Raw genomic sequence first — 19,138 nt, forward strand, 5'->3', positions numbered from 1 at the left:
CAGACCACACATCTGCAACTATGGTGCCATGTTGCACCTGAGTGGCTGTTTGTGGCGCAGGGAGTTTTGTGTCTAATTTCTGAATGAAGGCAATCCTGTAGAAACAAGATTGTTAACAAAAGAGAGACAAACAATTTTTTAAAAGTACAATTGCTCTCAGTAGCCCGATACTCATATATAAAAACATATGTAGATTGAATGAGGATAATGAATCCCAAATCCTTGAATCACCTGGAATGTCAAACAGTTTTCAAAGAAAGCCGAAATGAGAAGAGATCAACTACTACTGTTTAATAATTTTTGCATGATGCTACTAATTTGTTGGAAGACAGCGTCCAAGCTGTCTGATTATTGACAGAACTGAGCTAATTCAAGCACACAATTTTGATAACCTAATGTGCATCTATAAAAGGATCCATCACACAACCAAAATGGGAATGTAGATGTGTAATTGATCATTAAGCATAGAGTTTGAATGTGAGTAGTTCTAGTACAATCAGCGTGAGTATTTATAAAGCCAAATATGTACCTGTACTTTGGCAAGACCAATGGGATATGAATGGTTAGGGTAATATGTATGCAAATATATTTGCACATATTATATATTTGTCTGCGTTTCACAACAAGAGCTTTTGAAAGACTTAGGTTTGCAAGATGATCTGATAATCTGTAGAAAACCCAGCAAATTAGAAAATAAGACCACGTTGTATAAGTTTTGGTTAATACTGTGTGTACAAGACTCAACCTAAACAAAAAGCAAATAATATACTTGTGCAGCAAGTATTTACCAGTATAGATTTTATTTCTTTTCAAAATAATAGGGTTTGTTAAGATTTAAAATACTTTAGTAATTACCTAAAGCAAATGTACACTTTGTTAGAACTTCTGGTAAGTGCTGATCTTGAGTTCTGAAAATGCGTGACAGAATACAAGAAAATATAAAATTGGGTTAGCAAAATACAGTAACGGAGCTTTACAAGAGGGACACACATTCTATATTATTTGACCTAAGCCTATCATGTAAACATGGTGTAACAGCTTTCCACTTACAACATGTGCCTATAAACTTAATCTGCAACCTGAATCCCAGGAAAAATTAACTTCTGATCAACTCAGGGCTACTAGGTCCAAAACCAAAAAAAAATCCATCTCAAGATGTGTGTTTCCTCATTGAACATATATTCCCTTTTTCCATAAGGTATTAATTTTAAATTTTAATAGATCACTATATATGATAAAATTGCAATAAAACATTCTCTTATTATTCATGATTCAACTAAGTCTGTAGCCATAACGTAAGTTATTTTATATGTGAACAGTTAAGTGTTTCATAAAAAAAATATTTATTTATTGCGTCTAGTGAAAAAAACTTTGATGGTACTTAAAAAAAAAAAAAAAAAAGGACTTGCTCTTGGCTAATTGCCAAACAATCCCTTCCCTTGGATTGCCTTTTCAAGAATTATACAGAAACTCTGGAGTTCGTTGTGGTCTGGACAGCCAAAGATGATTAATCTGTATGGAAGCAGGATGCTTGATTAAATCCACAAACTTCCCAAATGAACTAAAGGATAAAAAATGTGGTTTGTTATTGCGTCCATTTCCAAAGGACAGCTCACAAGCTTTCCTCCTCACGTAAAAACTGGAACACAGCTGAGAAGTCTTTCAGGGCATAGCCTTTGGCACACATCATCCTGTAGATCTGATGTGCCTGGGAGCCCAAAGGAACTGGTGTCTTCGTGTTGGTGGCAGAAATCTGGGCCAAGCCAAGATCCTGTGGGGGGCAAGAAGAGGGAGGAAGAGGGCAGAGAGGAAGAATGAAGGAAAGAAAAAGAGAAAAAGTCAGGGGAGAAACAACAAGGACATAAACAGCCATATACATATCATAGGTTATTTGGCTTCCACTGTAACAAGAACTCTAATGCCAACAAGTACAATACTCCAGCCTTAAAATTTCAGATCTGGAAGAAGTAGGTTTCATATAGTTTTTATTTTTTTAAACAGTAATTAAATGTTATTCAACAGAAAAACCTCAAACTTTCCCAGGCAGGCACCATCTTAAGAACAGGAGGAATTTTAAGATTCTAGATCACTATATAACCTGGTAGCAAGACTCAGACTCTTTTTCCCCATTGAGTATGTCATCTCTAGTAAGAAAATCTCCTTGGCTATTCACTGAAGCATTTCACATAGATTCTAAGAGTATAATTTAGTTCTTTTGGCAAGAGGAATTTTTATTATTATAAACAGGTTAAGAATCAGGCAGAAGAAATTTCAAGAATAAGAAAATGAAAGCCACTTAAGAAATATATATTTACTATGATTTAAACAGTTAATAGCAAAATGACACTCAGGTCACTTAGTGAATATAACTGGTTTGCTGCCTAATTGGAAGGATGTATTAAGAGAATTGCTTAGGGGGCAGTCCCCCGTCTGCTACAACTCAAAATTCTTCTTGAGTGACTTTTTCTTTAATAGAGACACATAGAGAATAGTTCCACTGTGTTTTTAAATACTGTATTTGGATCAACAAAAGGAGGGAAGGTTCAAAGAGGACAAATTTGAAATGTGTCCTCCTTGGTCAACTACTGTTATAATCTGAAATCAATACGGCAGAACGCAAAGGTGAGTACCAGGTACTATGACTAATCATAGCTAGCCAGAAATAGTCAGCTGCCAGCTAGGCCGTAGGATGTCTTGAACTCTAAGCTGAATCAGACATGAAACAACCCAAAGAAGGAAGCACTAACAAGGGCCTGGATATACACAAAAAGATCCCTTGACTACGTAGGAAAGTAATGCCTGCACTGAAGTCTGTCTTTAAGTTCTTGTTAATGAAATCAGTGTTTGGGGTCTATATTACAACAAAGCTCCAAAAGAACCTCTCAAATATTACTAGGAAATGCCTATAATTTCCTATCCATTCAGAACTATGGTGATTTATAGAATCTGCTGTGTGGTTGATTTTTTCTTGTTTTTCAGTGGTTTGGGTTGGAAGGGGCCTTAAAGATTATCTAATTCCAAGCCCCTGACCATGGGAAGGGACATCTTCCACTTGACCAGGCTGCTCCAAGCTCCATCTAACCTGGCCTTGAACACTTCCAGGGATGTGGCATAGACAACTTCTCTGGGCAACCAGCGACTCACCACCCTCACAGTACAGAATTTCTTCCTAATATCTAATCTAAATATCCTCTTTTTCAGTTTGAAGCTATTAGCCCTTACCCTGTCACTGTATTTCCAAAAGTCACACTCCACGTCTCTTGTAGGCTTCCTATAAGTCTTGGAAGGTGCTATAAGGTCTTCCCAGAGCCTTCTCTTCTCCAGGATGAACAACCTCAACTCTCTCAGCCTTTCTTCACAGGAGAGATGACCCAGCCCTCTGACAATCTTCACCACTCTCCTCTGCACTCCCTCCAGCAGGTCCATGGCCTTCTTATGTTGGGGGCCCCAGAGCAGGACACAGCATTCCATGTGGGGTCTCAACATAGCAGAGCAGTGGGGGAGAATCACCTCCCTCAACCTGATGGTCACGCTGTTTTTGATGTATCCCAGGATGTGACTGGATTTCTGAGCTACAAGCACACATTGCCAGGTCACACTGAGCTTCTGGTCCACCCATAACCCCTAAGTCTTTCTCCCCAGGGTGCTCTCAATCCATTCTTTGCTCAGCCTGTATTTGTGCTTGGGATTGCTCCAACGCAAGTGCAACACCTTGCATTTGGCCTTGTTGAAATTAATGGGATTTGCAAGGGCCCACCTCTCACACCTGTCAAAGTCTTTGAGTATCTCAGCCTTCTCCAAATTCTGGGCAACCAAGTCCTAACCCTTATAAGGTCCTGTATCTATAGAAGTTTTTCTTGCTGCCCTTGAAGTATCTGGTCAGGTTTAATTTTATCAGGGCTTCAGCTTTCCTAACCTGATTCCTGGCTGCTTGGAAAATTTGTCTGTATTCCTCCCAGCCTACCTGTCCTTGTTTCCAACCTTTCTTTTTGTGACTGAATTTGTCCAGTAACTCCTTGTTCATCAGCACAGGCCTCCTGATGGTTTTGCCTGATTTCCTCCTTGTTGGGATGCATTCCCCCTGGAGGAGGTGATCCTTGAATATTAACCTGCTCTCTTGTGCCCCTCTTCCCTCCAGGGCCTCATCATGTTACTGTACAAAGCAGATCGAAGCTGGCTCTCCTGAAGTCCAGGGTAGTGAGCTAGCTGTGCACCCTCCTTGCTGCCCTAAGGACCTCAGACTACACCGCTTCATGATCACTGCAGCCAAGGCTGCTCTTGAGATTCACATTTCCCACCAGCCCCTCCTTGCTGATGTGAACAAGGTCCAACACAACAACCTCTCCTTGTTGGCTCCCCTGTCTTTGGAGAAGGAGGTTCTTACCAACGCATTCCAAGAACTTCCTAGACTGCTTATGCTTTGCTGTGCTGCCCCTCCAGCAGGTATCAGTGTGGTTGAAGTCCCCCATGAGGACCAAGGCTTGTGGATGTGAGATAGATCCTATTTGTCTATATTTGTCTCATCTGCTCAGTCTTCAGATCTGATGGGCTGTAGAAGGTCTCCACTAAAATGTCACCTGTCCCTACTCTCCTGTTAATCCTGACCCGTAAACTCTTAGTCAGCTCCTCCTCCAAGCGAAGCTCCATGCATTCCAGCTGGTCACTGACACAGAGCCTGAATCCTTCCCCTCCAACACCACAGTCAGAGGAGTCATCCCACCATGTCTCTGTGACGCCAGTAAGATCACAGCCCAGCAGGCATGCACACACAGCATTTGCAAAGGATCATTTAAACTGGGCCCTGATGAAGCCAACTTACTGGCTGTAATTCTTTTGTGCTGCTCTTCAGGTGCTCTCCTGCTGCACCTGCAATCCACCTCCAGGCTGTGGACAGTTATTGCTGTTGTTGGCATCAGACTGGTAGGAGTGGGATGAATGCAGGTTCCCCCTCCTCTAGTAACTTCAGCTTAAAGCCTTCTTCACCACAGCTCTGCAAGCCTGTAAGCAAAGATGCTCTTCCCTTACTCTGACAGATGGCTCCCATCCCTGATACAGAAGAACTGAAAGACTAGTACTGCTGAGAGCACCTTTGACTTCTCAGGGATGACTTACAAGACAGGTCTTTACTTTCTGTGTGTCTGGATTTGAATTAGCACAAGGAAATTCAAGATCTTACTCTATTCTCTAAATGTCACTTCGATCTGTAAATCGGCTCTATAAAGGTCATTCTGATACAAATCAGAATTATAGTTACTTTTCCTATTACCCTCGAATGACTTCAAGCTCTGGGAAAATAGGAAAAACATACATATCAGATGTCACAGAAACCAAAATAGTTTTCATCTACATCAGGGCAGATCACTTCTTCTCTGTTGAAGGACTGATGAGCTGACAAATCTAGGAACACTTTCTTTAACCTGCATACAGTAAGATATTTCATGACATATATAAGCCCTCTTTGTGAAATCTGTACCCATATTATTCATTTTATTCAAGAAAGCTTAACTCATGTAATGGAATATTAGAATGGCAAAGTCATCTAAGTACTTGGTATTGGTAGTGGTGCTTTTGATCTACTTCTCTCTGAAAGGACATTCACAGAAACAATTCCTGAGAATTTTGAATGGACTGTTAGCACAAATATAATTTCATAAATGTCCTGGTTTTGGCAAGGGACAAGGTTAATTTTTTGCAGTAGCTGTGAGGGGGTGGAGCCTTGCACCATATGGGCATGGCCAAGACCTCAGTGTTATTTGGTACCATCCCATGTCATCGCTGGGATGAGGAAAGGAACTTTCTCTGGCTTCCTGGAAGAAAGGATGCTCCTTTCTGGTTGAGGAAAATCGTAGTGGGTGTGTCTGTCCACCACTGCTTTTCATTGTCCTGGGCTTGGTGAACATTTTGCATTTAAATAATCCTCTCTTTTATTATTAGTATGGTGCTAATAGTATGTTATGTTAGTATGTTAGTATATTAGTATGGTGCTAATAGTATTAGTATGTTACTATTTGTGTTCTTATATCATGGCTGCTTCCCATAAATTGTTCTTATCTCAACCCATGATCTTTGTGTCTTGTGTCTCTGACTGGAGGGGGAGGGCAGCAGCTCACAGGGTTTTTTTAATGGAATACTAAACTAGGGAATTGCATTCCTAAACCAAGGCAATAAAGTAGCTCTGTTCACTTCAGTACAGAAAGTGTGACTCCAAGATGGTTGAAACATTCAACAACATTTCAACAGTCAAATGGACAAGGACTCCTGACTGAAGTGCACGAAGGTTGTTTTGCTTTTTTTAAAGTTCCATTCTATAAATTAGAGCTTTGAAGGAAAAAAAACCCAAGAAAATGTAAGTAAAGGTTATATTTAACTTCAGATTATGAAGTATTTTGCACCTTTTCATTTGAGGTTGGAGATCCCTCAAGTGAAATAGTACAAAAGAGCTTGGAAAGAAATTTCCCTTTGCTGACTTATTTGGAAAAGTAAAAATGAGAGCATAGTTTATGGCTTCTCTCATAGTTTTTGGAACTGGCAACATCTTCCAGATGTCTCAGTGCACTGAATATTCCTTAGAATAGGGAAACAGATTCTCTTTCACAATTTGCTTCCACTTTAAAATTACCTGGTTCCTTACATTTATTTTGCAGTTGATGTAAATGAAACTGCCATTTGGAATAATGTTCAAAGGCTGTCTTGACATGACTCAAGAGTATGATATGGATCTAGCTCTTCTCAGGATCCAAAGTTGACATTTAATTAGCAACTGTGCTGTCAATGAGAGACGGAACTTTTGGCCTGCCAATGCCTTGGACACAAACATGGTGTGGTAAACTAAACTAGATTTTTTTTAAATGCAAAATTTTTAGAGCAGGTTTCACAGTAAGTTGACTAAATTGTATGTTTTGGTATCAAATTTCAAGGCCAAAGAGCTTCTCAGAGGTATCTGGCAAACTTTTTTTACCCAAACACTTAAAATAAAGATCTTCTGGCTTTGTTTGAGAGATTTTGATGACAAAACATTTTTAAGAAAGCCTTCGACTTCTACCATCTGATATGTGAGCAGGAGTTGAAGTTTAGTAACTGTGTTCAGTGACTGTTACTGAGACTTCCAGATATTTTCACTGTGGAATATTTTCTCCTCAGTGTCAGGGTTTTACCTACCTCTTTCTCCTTTGAATACATTCTTTTTTATCTCTTAAGTGGCAAAATTGTGCTCTGCATTTCCCTTAAAAAAAGTCCCCACCTCAAACAATTTACAAACTGCATAGTATGTCACACATCAGGATGAAATGGATAGCAGCAAAAGTCTTTCCACAAACTAAAAGGCAGTGTCTTAGAAGGGTCACCACTGCACCAAAGAATAGCCTGAACATGACTGGCTCTCTTGGCTACTTATTCAAGATTTATTCCATCTATAGAAAAACAGAGCATAGTTCAAGAGACATGAGAGGAATTTAATGCCTTTCCTTCTTACTGAGGATTCTAGCCTAAAGAAGGCAGTCTTCAGGACTGTCAGGAGAGGCAAGTAAGAAGAGTGAACAGCAATTACAAATCTCTCTGAGGAGCTCTCTCTTGGTTATCATTGATGCTTTATAACCAAAAGCTGGCAGTTTCAACAGGCACAAACCAGGATGCTATTCCTTCAATTAAAGCAAGATCTTTCAGGGCATTCTTCCACGGGAGATGAAGACCAAAGGGAAAAAACCAACCCTTTAGAAAGAAACTTAAAAGGGAGGGAAGAAAATGTGTGCCCCTATTGCATCTATACTATGAGGCAACTCTGGACAAGATTGAGAGCTGTCAATCATGAGAATAGAGATTGCAGCATGGAACATGGTACAACAGGCAGAACAGATTCTGAAAACAACACACAACATGGCAACAAGCTGTTGGCAGGGCCAATATCAGGTTGCTTATTTCTAATTGCCTGGCAAACTCTAAGCAATAACCTAATGCTTTTTCTAAATCTGTAATTTAAACAACACTTTATTGTCCCCGATGTTCAATGACATGAACATAATGCAAAGACTTCTACTTCTCAATATTTTAACACAATATTTTAATATTTATTCCTCAAAGAAATGGAAGTTCCTGGTCATTGGTCCATAAACATAAAATGCAGCAGCCATTGAGGGGCTGTGAGCCATGCAGCACCAGCAAAGTTTTTTTGTGCTACCACATGCAAAACACTCTGGGCCCACTCTGAGAAGAAGCTGGCAAATTTAATTGAGTGTGCAAATGCACCAATTGTCCTAAATCAACTGCAAAATGACATGAACAGTATCAATAAGCAGGTATTATATACAGGAGCTCCAGCACTTTGGAGATTTACATGGTAATATCTGAGTTCACCAGCTTTGAGAATGCTGTTTGAGTTTTAAGTGCTACATTTCCACTCAAATGGAAGAGCTGAAAATGGACAGAATTCCTAATCAGCTGGGAGCACTCAATAAACTGGTATGCATAAAACCTATCCTGTATGAACTCAAATACCTCCCTTAGGACAGTATCTCCATTAAATGGATATTCAGTGTGAAATTATTTCCTGCACTTAAGATGAGGCCTCTCTTCTAGAGCTGATTTTATAATTTACCTTAGGCAATCATTGTGCTCAGTGCAGAAGTAGTTCAAGAGTCAGAGTTCTGTATCTCTTTCCTCCAACTGTGTGTCCTATCAGTGGGATGCAAAGCTCTGACCTCCTTGCCTACTTTCCTTTGGCCTCTAAAAGCTTTGCTTTCCTGACCACAGAGTGACTCAGGACAGCACTTTTCCTGGAAAAGCCAAGAGCATGGCAATAAGTGCATTCTCCTGGGATGGGATAACAGTAGGTTTTCAACTTCCTACTGCTGAAAAGGACCTAAACCCCACATCTCCCACTTTGTGGACAAGCAATTTAGATTACTATGTAATTACTCATGAGAAGCCTTCTTCTATCACCAGCTAGGACAGTTCAGGAGAGTTCACAGAATGGTGCAGAAACCAAAATCTGAGATGCTTATGCCACTATCAGCACCTAATTAAGTAACTTGGATTTCCCTGAATTCTCTCTTGAACTTAGGCTCCTAAATTCTAGAGCAGTCATGCAAGAGGCGAAATGGCTTGCTGAATGCTCACTATACCCACATGTCCATCGGGACTCCTTTATTAAGGCAGAACTCAAAAAGATCATGCATATAATCTCACCGAGTGGCTCAGCAGTAATAGTGGCTAGAAAAAAGCTGGAGACTAAAGAAATGCCCTGTAAACAACTCATTAATTCAGATCTACAGGAAGAGCTCAGTTCCCCTCTATTCATGCCTATATATTATCCTATAATCACAAATTTTCACTGAGAAGACCGTTTGCTAGAAGCCCAGAGAGAAGCAATTGCACATACTTGACATGCAAGTGCTATGTACCTTAGCCATGAGTGTTGTTCCAAAGCCACCTTGATAATTGTTAGCTGAGGGTACTCCTTCCATCACTCCAGGAACAGGGTTGTATGTATCGCTTGACCAACAGCGACCTGAACTCATATTTAGGATTTTGGCCAGCAGCTTTGGGTCAAGGCCTAATCTGTCAAAGGTCAAAGAAGAGAAGTGTTAATGTCAAAACGCACAAGACATGGGTGACTTGTTTTATATCTTAGGACCCTACCATCATTCCTCTCCCTTTATTATAAGTCATGAAAAATGACAGACTATTGATATTGGGGGTAGGGATGCTGTATCTTAAATTAAAGAGCATCAATCCGCCCTTTAAGCAGTAGGTTTTCAAAGCTTTTTTCCTTTTGCACTACGCAAATCCTCTTCACCTAGCAATTTTGACAGTGCAAGCAAATTAAAGATCCTTTGAGAACAATAGTTACCTTGTATTTCAATTACTGAAAGGCATTTTCTGTTCTGCTACCTACTAGGTCACATACTTGTTCTTCATATAAACAGTATTCTCTGAACGAAGCCAAAAATTCACAAGCAAGTGTGGCATCATGGAAATGGTTGTGCAATGTGTTTATATGTGAACACTAGTGCATTTCTAAAGTAAACAAGATAACACAATTGATTCTGCTCTAATAATGTGAATAAAAATGCTGCACTTATAAAAAAAACTTTACCGTCATATACAGCTGTGCATTCTTGTCTTTGCTATTATTAAATCTTCATTATATGCTCCTGCTTATGAGGCAAGTCTGCATTTCACTGTGACATATGTTATCTATTTGCAAACATATATTATAGTTCTGGGTCAGCTGCTGATAAGGTTACTGATCCCGATAAAACAAAGCTTGTCCAAGTAGAAACGTCATTTGTTCTACCATGGAGATGATGGCATAAACTGCTGCTCAGTGCAGACCCTGAAAATTCTTCAATATTATACAAAATTAACCCTCTTATGAATTCACATTTATGCCGATAATAAGTTGCAGTGTAATTTTACATCAATTGCATTAATATCAAGGACAAGCAGCAGCAGTTTATCTGGCAGTGTACAAATGTTCAGCTACATACAGGACAAAAGAGAAAGCAAGGGAACTATCTCCAGTAACAATTCAAGATAAGGAAAGGACACTTTAAAATGGATATATCACAACCTTATACAAAGTTTATTTAAATAGATTTCAATGTTTTTTATGTTAGTTCTCACATCACAGACTTCTGCAGATCCCCATAGCCTAACAGGGCTTCCAGGCACTGTAGCACTCAAAGTTTTTTGTAGATGAGAAAAGCTCTTTACCAGTCGAACAGTTGATAAAATGCATGTCTATCTATTCCAGTAGGCATTCTGGATTTGAAAAACTACATTTTAGTCAACCTACAGCATGGCTCCTACTCCCATAGTGGCACTGTGTCCTGCAAGTCTGCCTTTCTAATGCTAAGCAAGATAATTTTCTGTATTTCAGATAGCTTTTTAGCAGAACTGCTGGGCACTCTTATGAATGATTTGCTGCAGCAGGCCCTGGAATTCAATGGAAAGTCTCCGCTGGCCTAAATGGGATCCAGCTTTATGCTCTTCCCCATTTTTTCCCAAACCTCTGATTCAACTGAATGCTCACAATGATCATTTATTTAAAAATACAAACTGTATTTTCCAGCACCAGTATGTTTTCACAGTATTTTATTGTGCATAAAAGTGTGCATAGTGCATCAAAGTCCTCACCATAAAAGTCTTCATCAAGAGCCACTCCAAATAATGGCTTTAATTGTTGTAATCAAAAAAAACCACACTGGGAGCATTCAAAGCCTGAGCTTTTAAATACACAGAGGTTGTTTTTTTCCCCCTCAAACAAATCTCTTGACTCGTGTGTTTCCTTATCATTGTTACATCCAGATCAGTATTTTTACCAATGTAGTGCCTGCTTGTGCCATATCCAACTGCATGGAGTGGCCTGCAATTACAGCTGTGAGTATACTGCAGGACACTGGGCTTATTATTTCAAAACACATAACCCTCCCAAAGGATGCTCTTTTTACAGTGTTCCAACCACCTCTCTGTGAAAGTGTACTTTAAAAGATATGCATGTATTATACAGATATGTAAAATACTGTCTTGCACTAGATCTGACATATTTTTGCTCTGGGAAAAGAAAAAGGAAGATAGTGTCAGTTTGTATCCCTGCTTCTTCAAAATTCATAGCTCTTAAACACCATGCAGCTTCTCTTCAGGAGACCTGAACCTATTTTTTTTTCTCCTTTGCAGCAAGTGTATCATTAATAAGAGCAAGTTAGAAGTGCTTTGCATTTCATCTTTCTGAAGATTCATCCACTGGTGCATATATAACTGACAGTTAAAATTAGACATATATTAAAATCAGTTACTGAAGAAGTCCTCTGTCTTCCACTGCGCCCAAAGCTTGTAATGGTCTGAAACCAGCCAGAATATACAGTAATTGTCATTCAGCAAGAGTCTATCCTAGAAAGTCATGCTTCAGTGGAGAAGACTGAGTTTCCATTTGAAATCAACAAATTAATCCAAGACAGGTATCTGAAAGGGCAAGTTTAATAGGAAGCAGCTACTGGGCTCTCAACCATGATAAAATGTTATTGCTGTTTCCCTGTAAATTGGCTGGGAACATACGATACTCTCTGCATAAGAGCTCCATTGCTGTTCAGGAGATATACTGCTCAAGCTATCAAAATGATGACAGTCTGCCAGTCCCCATAACAACTTGCTATTGGACATGGCAAGCGCTTGTGCATGTGTGTGTGAATTTACAATTACCAAAATGCTCTTCTCCCTTATAAGCAGAAAAGAAGCTCATGTATTAACTGTACTTATAATAGAACAAAAACAATTTCTCCCTCAAATCAATGCTTCTTCAATAACATTCCTAATGAAGTGAACAGCAGAAACTAAGCAATAGATGCACATACTAAAAAAAAAAAAGTTCAAAATAGGATCCCTTCACACCACAGCTCAAAACTCAAGTTTTGCTGAGCTCTAATAAAGCTTCAGCCTGAATTTTTCACACACTCCTCTGAAAGCTCCGTCTGAAACAGATACAGAAATTAAAATAGTGTCTCACAAGAAAGATACATCCAGGTCTCATTCTAAGGTGTAACAATTGAAGTGGCTGAACTCTTTTCCCATCTCAAGGTGCTTTGGGTAAACACTGAATTAAGGATGTAAATATTCAAGCAGAACCTTACAGCCCGTCTACCACAGTTAAAAATTACTTTGCCATTGGTGTTTTAAACAAGGTAAGTGGTCTCCAGCATCATTACTAACCTTCATGAGACTTAGCTATAGTCCCACGCCAAAGACAGCAGGAACCACACCCTGGAGTGCTTGTTCAAGATACTCTTTCTAAACTTTGCAGTGGGGATGTGTCCAGGACTAATTATTCCTCAGCCTGTTGGACATGCTCCTCTCGACTGTCAGCTCTCATTTCTGCTCATTTCTTACATCCATAGCTCAGGGGTGCTCACAGAAACCAGATCTAGAGACTGAGACTACATTTAACTTAGCATGAGAAGAAAAATTCTTTTACTGTCTTGTCACTTTATTTATCTAAAAAAAACCCAGGTGGGCACAAATCAATGGAGTAAAATTGCTTAGGAAGGAGCTGTATTTGCGGTTTTTGGTATAAATTTGGGTGGCACTGCAGTCCCTCCTCATAGATATGATTTTCTCTGCTATTGGATGTACAAACGGATTTTGCAGTGAAGTTATTGCCATAGAGCCCTTACTGCTCTCCTGGTCCCTTATATCCCAACCACATTAGGGAACCTTGAGCTGTCTTGTGTCACCACATAAGCCCTTCCTTGAGTCTTTGCAGGCAGTTTCTGAAGGGACCGCAAACTGTCTGTCAGGCAGCAACTTCCATCTGACCTAAACACAAACCAGGTATCAGCAATATTTCATTTCCGAGCTTTATTTTGCTAGTATTAGAAATTGTTTTACTGGAGCCCAGGGCTCAGCAGAACAAAGTTTCTGGCACTGAGATGATCAGCAAAATGAAAAATATTTTCTGACTGTGGACAGTATCCCTTCATGTTTGTACTTCTTATTTGTGCAGTTTACATCTAGTCTGTGTCACTTTGACACAGTAAGTCAGTACTTTGCAATATGCACACTACTTGTAAAACTGTACAGCAAAATGTGCTCAAGATTTTTCAACTGACAAGATGCACTAACATGCTAGAAAGAAAATATAAATGACAATGTAAATTCATTTCCGCAACATCTGCCACACCTTTTAACTTTTACTATAACATTCATAAATCATCAGGAAAGTAATGGAAAAACTGAACATAACAAGCATTTCATTCATTTAATCCAGAACTATGGATGGGAATATTTTTAAAAAGTATTTATGCAATTTAATCCAAATAACCTCCAGAGAAAATGGACATCTTCATTAGTAAATAAAGATGATGTTTGAGTAAAGCAAGTGAAATATAAATGCAAAATTGCATAGCAATATGGCCTATTTTTCTGGGAGTTTTTTGAGGAATTCTTGTTCATTAATGTCAGTTTTCTTTCCTCCTCACCATATTTTATTTGCTACTTATGTCGAAGTTTGGAAAAATTCTATAATTTCAAATATAAAATAAAGCAATAATTTAAAAATACTAAATTACTAGAATAGTCACTCTAACTACTTCAGAAAATTAAAATTTAGACTGTATGGTTTACAAAAACATTAAAGAAGAAGTGGCTTATTAATAGAATTAATATCACACTGCTTTGAAGACTTAAGTTTAGAGTATATATTGGTTTATGGAAGGTGTTGTAATATGATCTTGTAGCTACATCTAGTTCTGACAGTAGTACTTTGAATAATTAATTATTCAAAGTCCCTAGGACTCAATGTAAATGACACAGCAGATATATACAATGTGTGACATAAAGACATTTTATATTCTATATGAAAGTTAAGAACACACCTAAGTTCCAAAATTCCTACTCTAAATTTTTAAGATTTTCAGTATCCTTTACCATTATGAAGTCAAAGTCTGACTTTCTTCACCAGATATGCATCAATCTAATAAATCAAGTTCATCTTCCTACTCTCTTCAGAGCAGCCAACCACACTATCCTTTGAGCTTTAGAGTAGAAAAAACTTCCTAAAATTATTAATAGAGCAAAACTTCTAATAATTAGAATGACAACTGTAAATTTCTATATTAGAAATTTTTCCACACTCCAAGTGGAAAGCACTTATTCTAGTTATAAGCAGAAGTCATCTTCTCAAGATCTAAATCACAGTAAATTAAAATCAATGCAAGGATTCTAAATTACTTCTTAAATAACCATCTCTGTTTTAAACTTAATTCAGTTTTTGACTAAATGAGATTCTGCTATTTCTATACTTTGGTTTAAAATCAGCAGGTTTCATCTACAATAAATATAGTTCCCTCTTGATAACCTTAATTGTAGGGTAGGGAGGCTTATATATTGTTACTTTCACATTGGATTTTTGGTCACAAATGATGAATAGAGATTCAGCCAAAATTTAAACTGGAAAAGGAAAAAATTCTAAACATCTTCAAGCTACAGACTGCAGACATCAAGTTGCTCTTCACAGGGCTTACACGCCCCAGAATACCCCTCTTCCAATTGATTTTATTTTAGCCATTCCTACAAATGTAGATAAAACTGTAACAAAAAATTAGTTGCATGTGCCTTAGTGAATCATGACTTAAAGCAGAACACAATGCAAGCTTTCTGGATAACACTAGATTTAAAAAGTTGTAAACAATGTTACTGGTTTTATTATGGCTTGATGCAGACATGCTTCAGTATATTACAGACTCTCAATTTTAAAATGTAAATGGTACAGGATATTGATAAACCAATTAGCACTGATGCAAAGCAAATTCCTCTTTTATCTCAATTACAACATGACAACTTAATAGGTCAAGACAGTCTAACATCTGAGACAAGGGCAATTCAATAAAACAACTGCATCTTGATATGGTAATTAAGAGGAAATGTGAATCCATTACATTGTCTTGTGTATGTGCGCATACGTAGGTGTTTTTTTAAATTTATGTAAGCATTTGATGCCCTCTTGCTGTTTTTACAGTGTACCAAATCCACATGAGCACAGTTGAGCCCAGTTGATAAGTACCTACAGTATCTGTAGTTTTAGCTAGCAAATTTTAAGGATGCAACTGTGCAGATAAATAATTCATGAAAATCCCCTGAAAGATACACAATTGCAAGATAATGTTTTCAAACACAGGACTTCTCTGTCTATAAATTTGCAAATTATTTTGATCTTTGGCTACAAGAATTTATCAAAGGTTCAAATACCTTGATCTTGAAGGTGTACTTGCACGCACTCAATAAATAAAACAAAATTACAAAGACCACAGCAAAATAAATACATCACAATTAGAAAACAAAAATAATTTTGCTCAAATATGACGTCACTGAAAAGTCAGATGTAGCACATCCTAGAAAAGAAATGGTAGCCAGTACTGGCAAGAGAGTAGTGGAGTATACTGCAGCTTTTTGACAAACTAGGAGTTTTGGCAAATAGGACAAAGTGCTCTCATAAAGTCAAAAAAAGGTAGATGTTCTGTTTTATGCTTTCATCTTAATTTGATATACACACTGTAGTAGAAGTTTCACTTTCCAATAGACCTTGGAACAATTTAAGAAATAAGCAAAGCCAATGAGAGCCATATGTGAGTAAAATATTCTGAACAGACTGTACATTAGCTTAGAATACAAACAAAAACTTACCTCTATATTAGCTCTGGCTGTTTATAGTGAAAGACAAACATTATTGTACACTACACTACAGCAGAACAAATAAATTCTTAACTTCAGATGTAGAATGTAACAACCAATGCAGCCAATACAAGAGAATATTCCCATGCTGAAAACACCTCCTTTAGCTAAATAAATAATCCCTTTAGCCTGTTCATGGCTTTGTAAGACAACTTCTGGCAAAAAGTTTACCTATTTCTTTTAATCATTGTCTCAGCAAAAGTCAACCATAATACATAAAAACTGTAATGGAAAAAATGTTATTGTGGTGTTCAATCCACCACAAAAAACAAACCAACCTGATTCCAAGATTCATAGCCTCAGCAGTTCCAATCATACTGATGGCCAAGAGCATGTTGTTGCAGATCTTTGCAGCCTGAAAACACGTGAAACCATCAATTAGTTTATGCATTTTTATAGAACTAACATACAGGAATCCACTAGGCCCAGGACAATATGTTCAAGTATGCTCCGGCAGCTTTTTTCTAGAGTAAACACAGATCTGTGATAGCACAAAGTTAATGACTCCTTCACAGATTAAAAAATACCTTTTTTCCTTAGTACTGCTCAGTTAGCATACATGCCATATTGGAGCTCTTTGTTCTTCAGAACACCCAGTAAATCTAAATTCAGATAAAACAAAATCAAAATGTCTCTCCCCTAAGAAGTCTAATCTCAACAAGCCAGTGTGGAGAAATACCAGTCAGAATTTCATACAAAGTTACACAACATACTGGACAAAAGTGCCACGACGTTATGTACAAACACAAGGTTAGAGACAAACAAACAAGAATGAAGATATATTATCAAGCATTTAGTTCTTGAGTAAAAGAGTAGGCACCAATAAATAAAAAGGCAGAAAAAGGAAAGACTGAGATAGCTATTAGCCCTTCAGAAAGCATTACCTGTCCGGTTCCAACCTCTCCACAGTAAACCACATTAGAACCCATGCATGTCAGCAACTCTTTGGCAGCATTAAATTCTTGTTCCACTCCACCAACCATGAAAGTAAGGTTTCCAGCTCGAGCAGCTCCAACACCTGAATCAAGATAACATTGGATTTAATAATATTATTAAAAAGCCTCAAAACTTAGGCAGTTTCTCTTACCAGTAAGGGTCTGATGATGCAAAATTAATACTTCTCTTACGATGAACCTCTCAAATTCTATGTAAAATAACCCTGCATTCCCAGTACTCAAAGGATCAGCATTGTGAAACATCTGATGGAGATAAAACCACCTTATCTTCCATGCACACTAGCAGAAAAGTCATAAGACTTGCATAAAACTGGCAGTCACTTTTTATAGTTTATACAAAGAAACAACTAACTTTTCCTGCAACTTTGCGCTCCACAAAATTCAGTGTCTGAATTACTAAATAAAATTTCTCTTTTGTCAAACTACTCTTCACATACAACCATTAACAAACTACTGCTCAAAGATAACTCTGCTTTTATCAGCCTTTCCAAACCTAGGCTAATTTTTATCAATGCTTCCTGATTTTCACATGATTGAACAGCTAAGAGACACAAGCATATAAAACCAAGTCTCCTGAATTTCTGCAGTTTATGATGTTCTTAATCTGAAGCAAAAGTCTCCTTAATCTGAGAAGCTTTAAGTTAGTTCCCACACAAACTTAATGTATTTACAATGATGCAGTTATTACATAAAGATGATGTAAAAATTATTCATATACATACACACACAAACACGCTATTCCCAGTTTTATTCCTGTAGTCTGTCCTGTCTTCAGTACAGTTCAGTAAACACACCGTAGTTCTCCAAATATACAATTCCCAAGCACAACATCGGCAAATTTTTCATGTGATATTTATTACCTTCACTCCATGAAATACTCTATTCTTTAAAAGAAGCCTAATTCTAATATGAATTACTCTTACATCCCTAACTTCCTCATCCCTGGTATTTAATGGGTATAACTGCTAGGAAAATTCGGCCTAAACTGATGAACAGATCAGCTTCCTCACTAATTTTCACTCTGGCAAGAAGCATAGCCACAATAAATTTTCTGTGCTATGCATCAAACATTGGCTGGTTAGGGTGTACAGCTGCAGATAACAACTGACTTTCAAATTATACATGCTCAATTAGGTACATTGCTCTGAAGTGCTGTTCACAGCTAAGGAAGTGGACAGTTTGGGACTTTGTTTACAACATCAAGGACAGTTGCACTGCAGCTTTTCACACTGAAGAATCTGTTGAATTTTTTTTTTTTTCAATAAAAATTTCAATTGATGCTCTCACTGTGTGCAACTGCTCTATGTGGCTATGCCTACAAATGCCCCTTTCTGTATCTGGCAAGTGTTTATTTTTCCCATCCTGACTTTCAACATCTACTATCTTTTAAGTCACTGAAGAATTTCAGACAAATTTGACAGATCAAAGTCTTAAAAAGAGTAAATACCCACCAGTTATGCAAAACTAGGCAACAGTAAAGATGCTCCCAGTGATGACCTGCTCAGCCTATATTAGAACCTAGAATCACAGGATTTCTGGGGTTGGACGTGACCTCTCAAGATCATTCAAGCCCCTGCTCAAGGAGGGCCAGCTGAGGCATGATGCCCAGGACTGTGTCCAGTCAGCCTCTGAGTGTCTCCAAGGATGGAGACTCCACAGCCTCCCTAGGTAACTTCTTCCACTCTTTGCCTACCCTCACAGTAAAAAAAGTATTTTCTTGTGCTTCAGAAGGAATTTCTTGAGTTTGGATTCGTGCCTCCTGTCCTGTCACTGGGCACTATTGAGCAGAGTGTAGCTCCCTTACTTAATTCTCCCCAACAGGTCTTTATACACATTAGTAAGATCCCCCTGCGCCTTCCCTTCATGCTAAACAGTCTCAGCTCTCTCAGTCTCTCTTCGTATGAAAGATGCTCCAGACCCTTTGCCATCTTCATGGCCCTTAGCTGGACTCACTCCAGTAAATC

The 19,138-nt window shown here is 38.2% G+C and overlaps 1 protein-coding gene across 1 annotated transcript in view; it reads right to left on the reverse strand.

Annotated features, from left to right (window-relative positions):
* Nucleotides 1–783: 783 nt before the first annotated feature.
* Nucleotides 784–19,138, reverse strand: part of HIBADH (3-hydroxyisobutyrate dehydrogenase) — an 86,442-nt gene continuing 68,087 nt past the window's right edge. Inside the window, exons 5-8 of the mRNA XM_041411549.1 lie at nt 17,103–17,236; nt 16,497–16,573; nt 9,396–9,552; nt 784–1,771 (exon numbers count right to left, since the gene is read on the reverse strand). Coding sequence (XP_041267483.1) covers nt 1,613–1,771; nt 9,396–9,552; nt 16,497–16,573; nt 17,103–17,236 — 527 coding nt within the window. The 3' untranslated portion in view covers nt 784–1,612. The remainder of the gene's footprint in view (nt 1,772–9,395; nt 9,553–16,496; nt 16,574–17,102; nt 17,237–19,138) is intronic.

The sequence above is a fragment of the Onychostruthus taczanowskii genome, unplaced genomic scaffold (assembly GCF_017590055.1).
Source record: "Onychostruthus taczanowskii isolate IOZ18803 unplaced genomic scaffold, ASM1759005v1 scaffold36, whole genome shotgun sequence".
NCBI lineage: Eukaryota > Metazoa > Chordata > Aves > Passeriformes > Passeridae > Onychostruthus > Onychostruthus taczanowskii.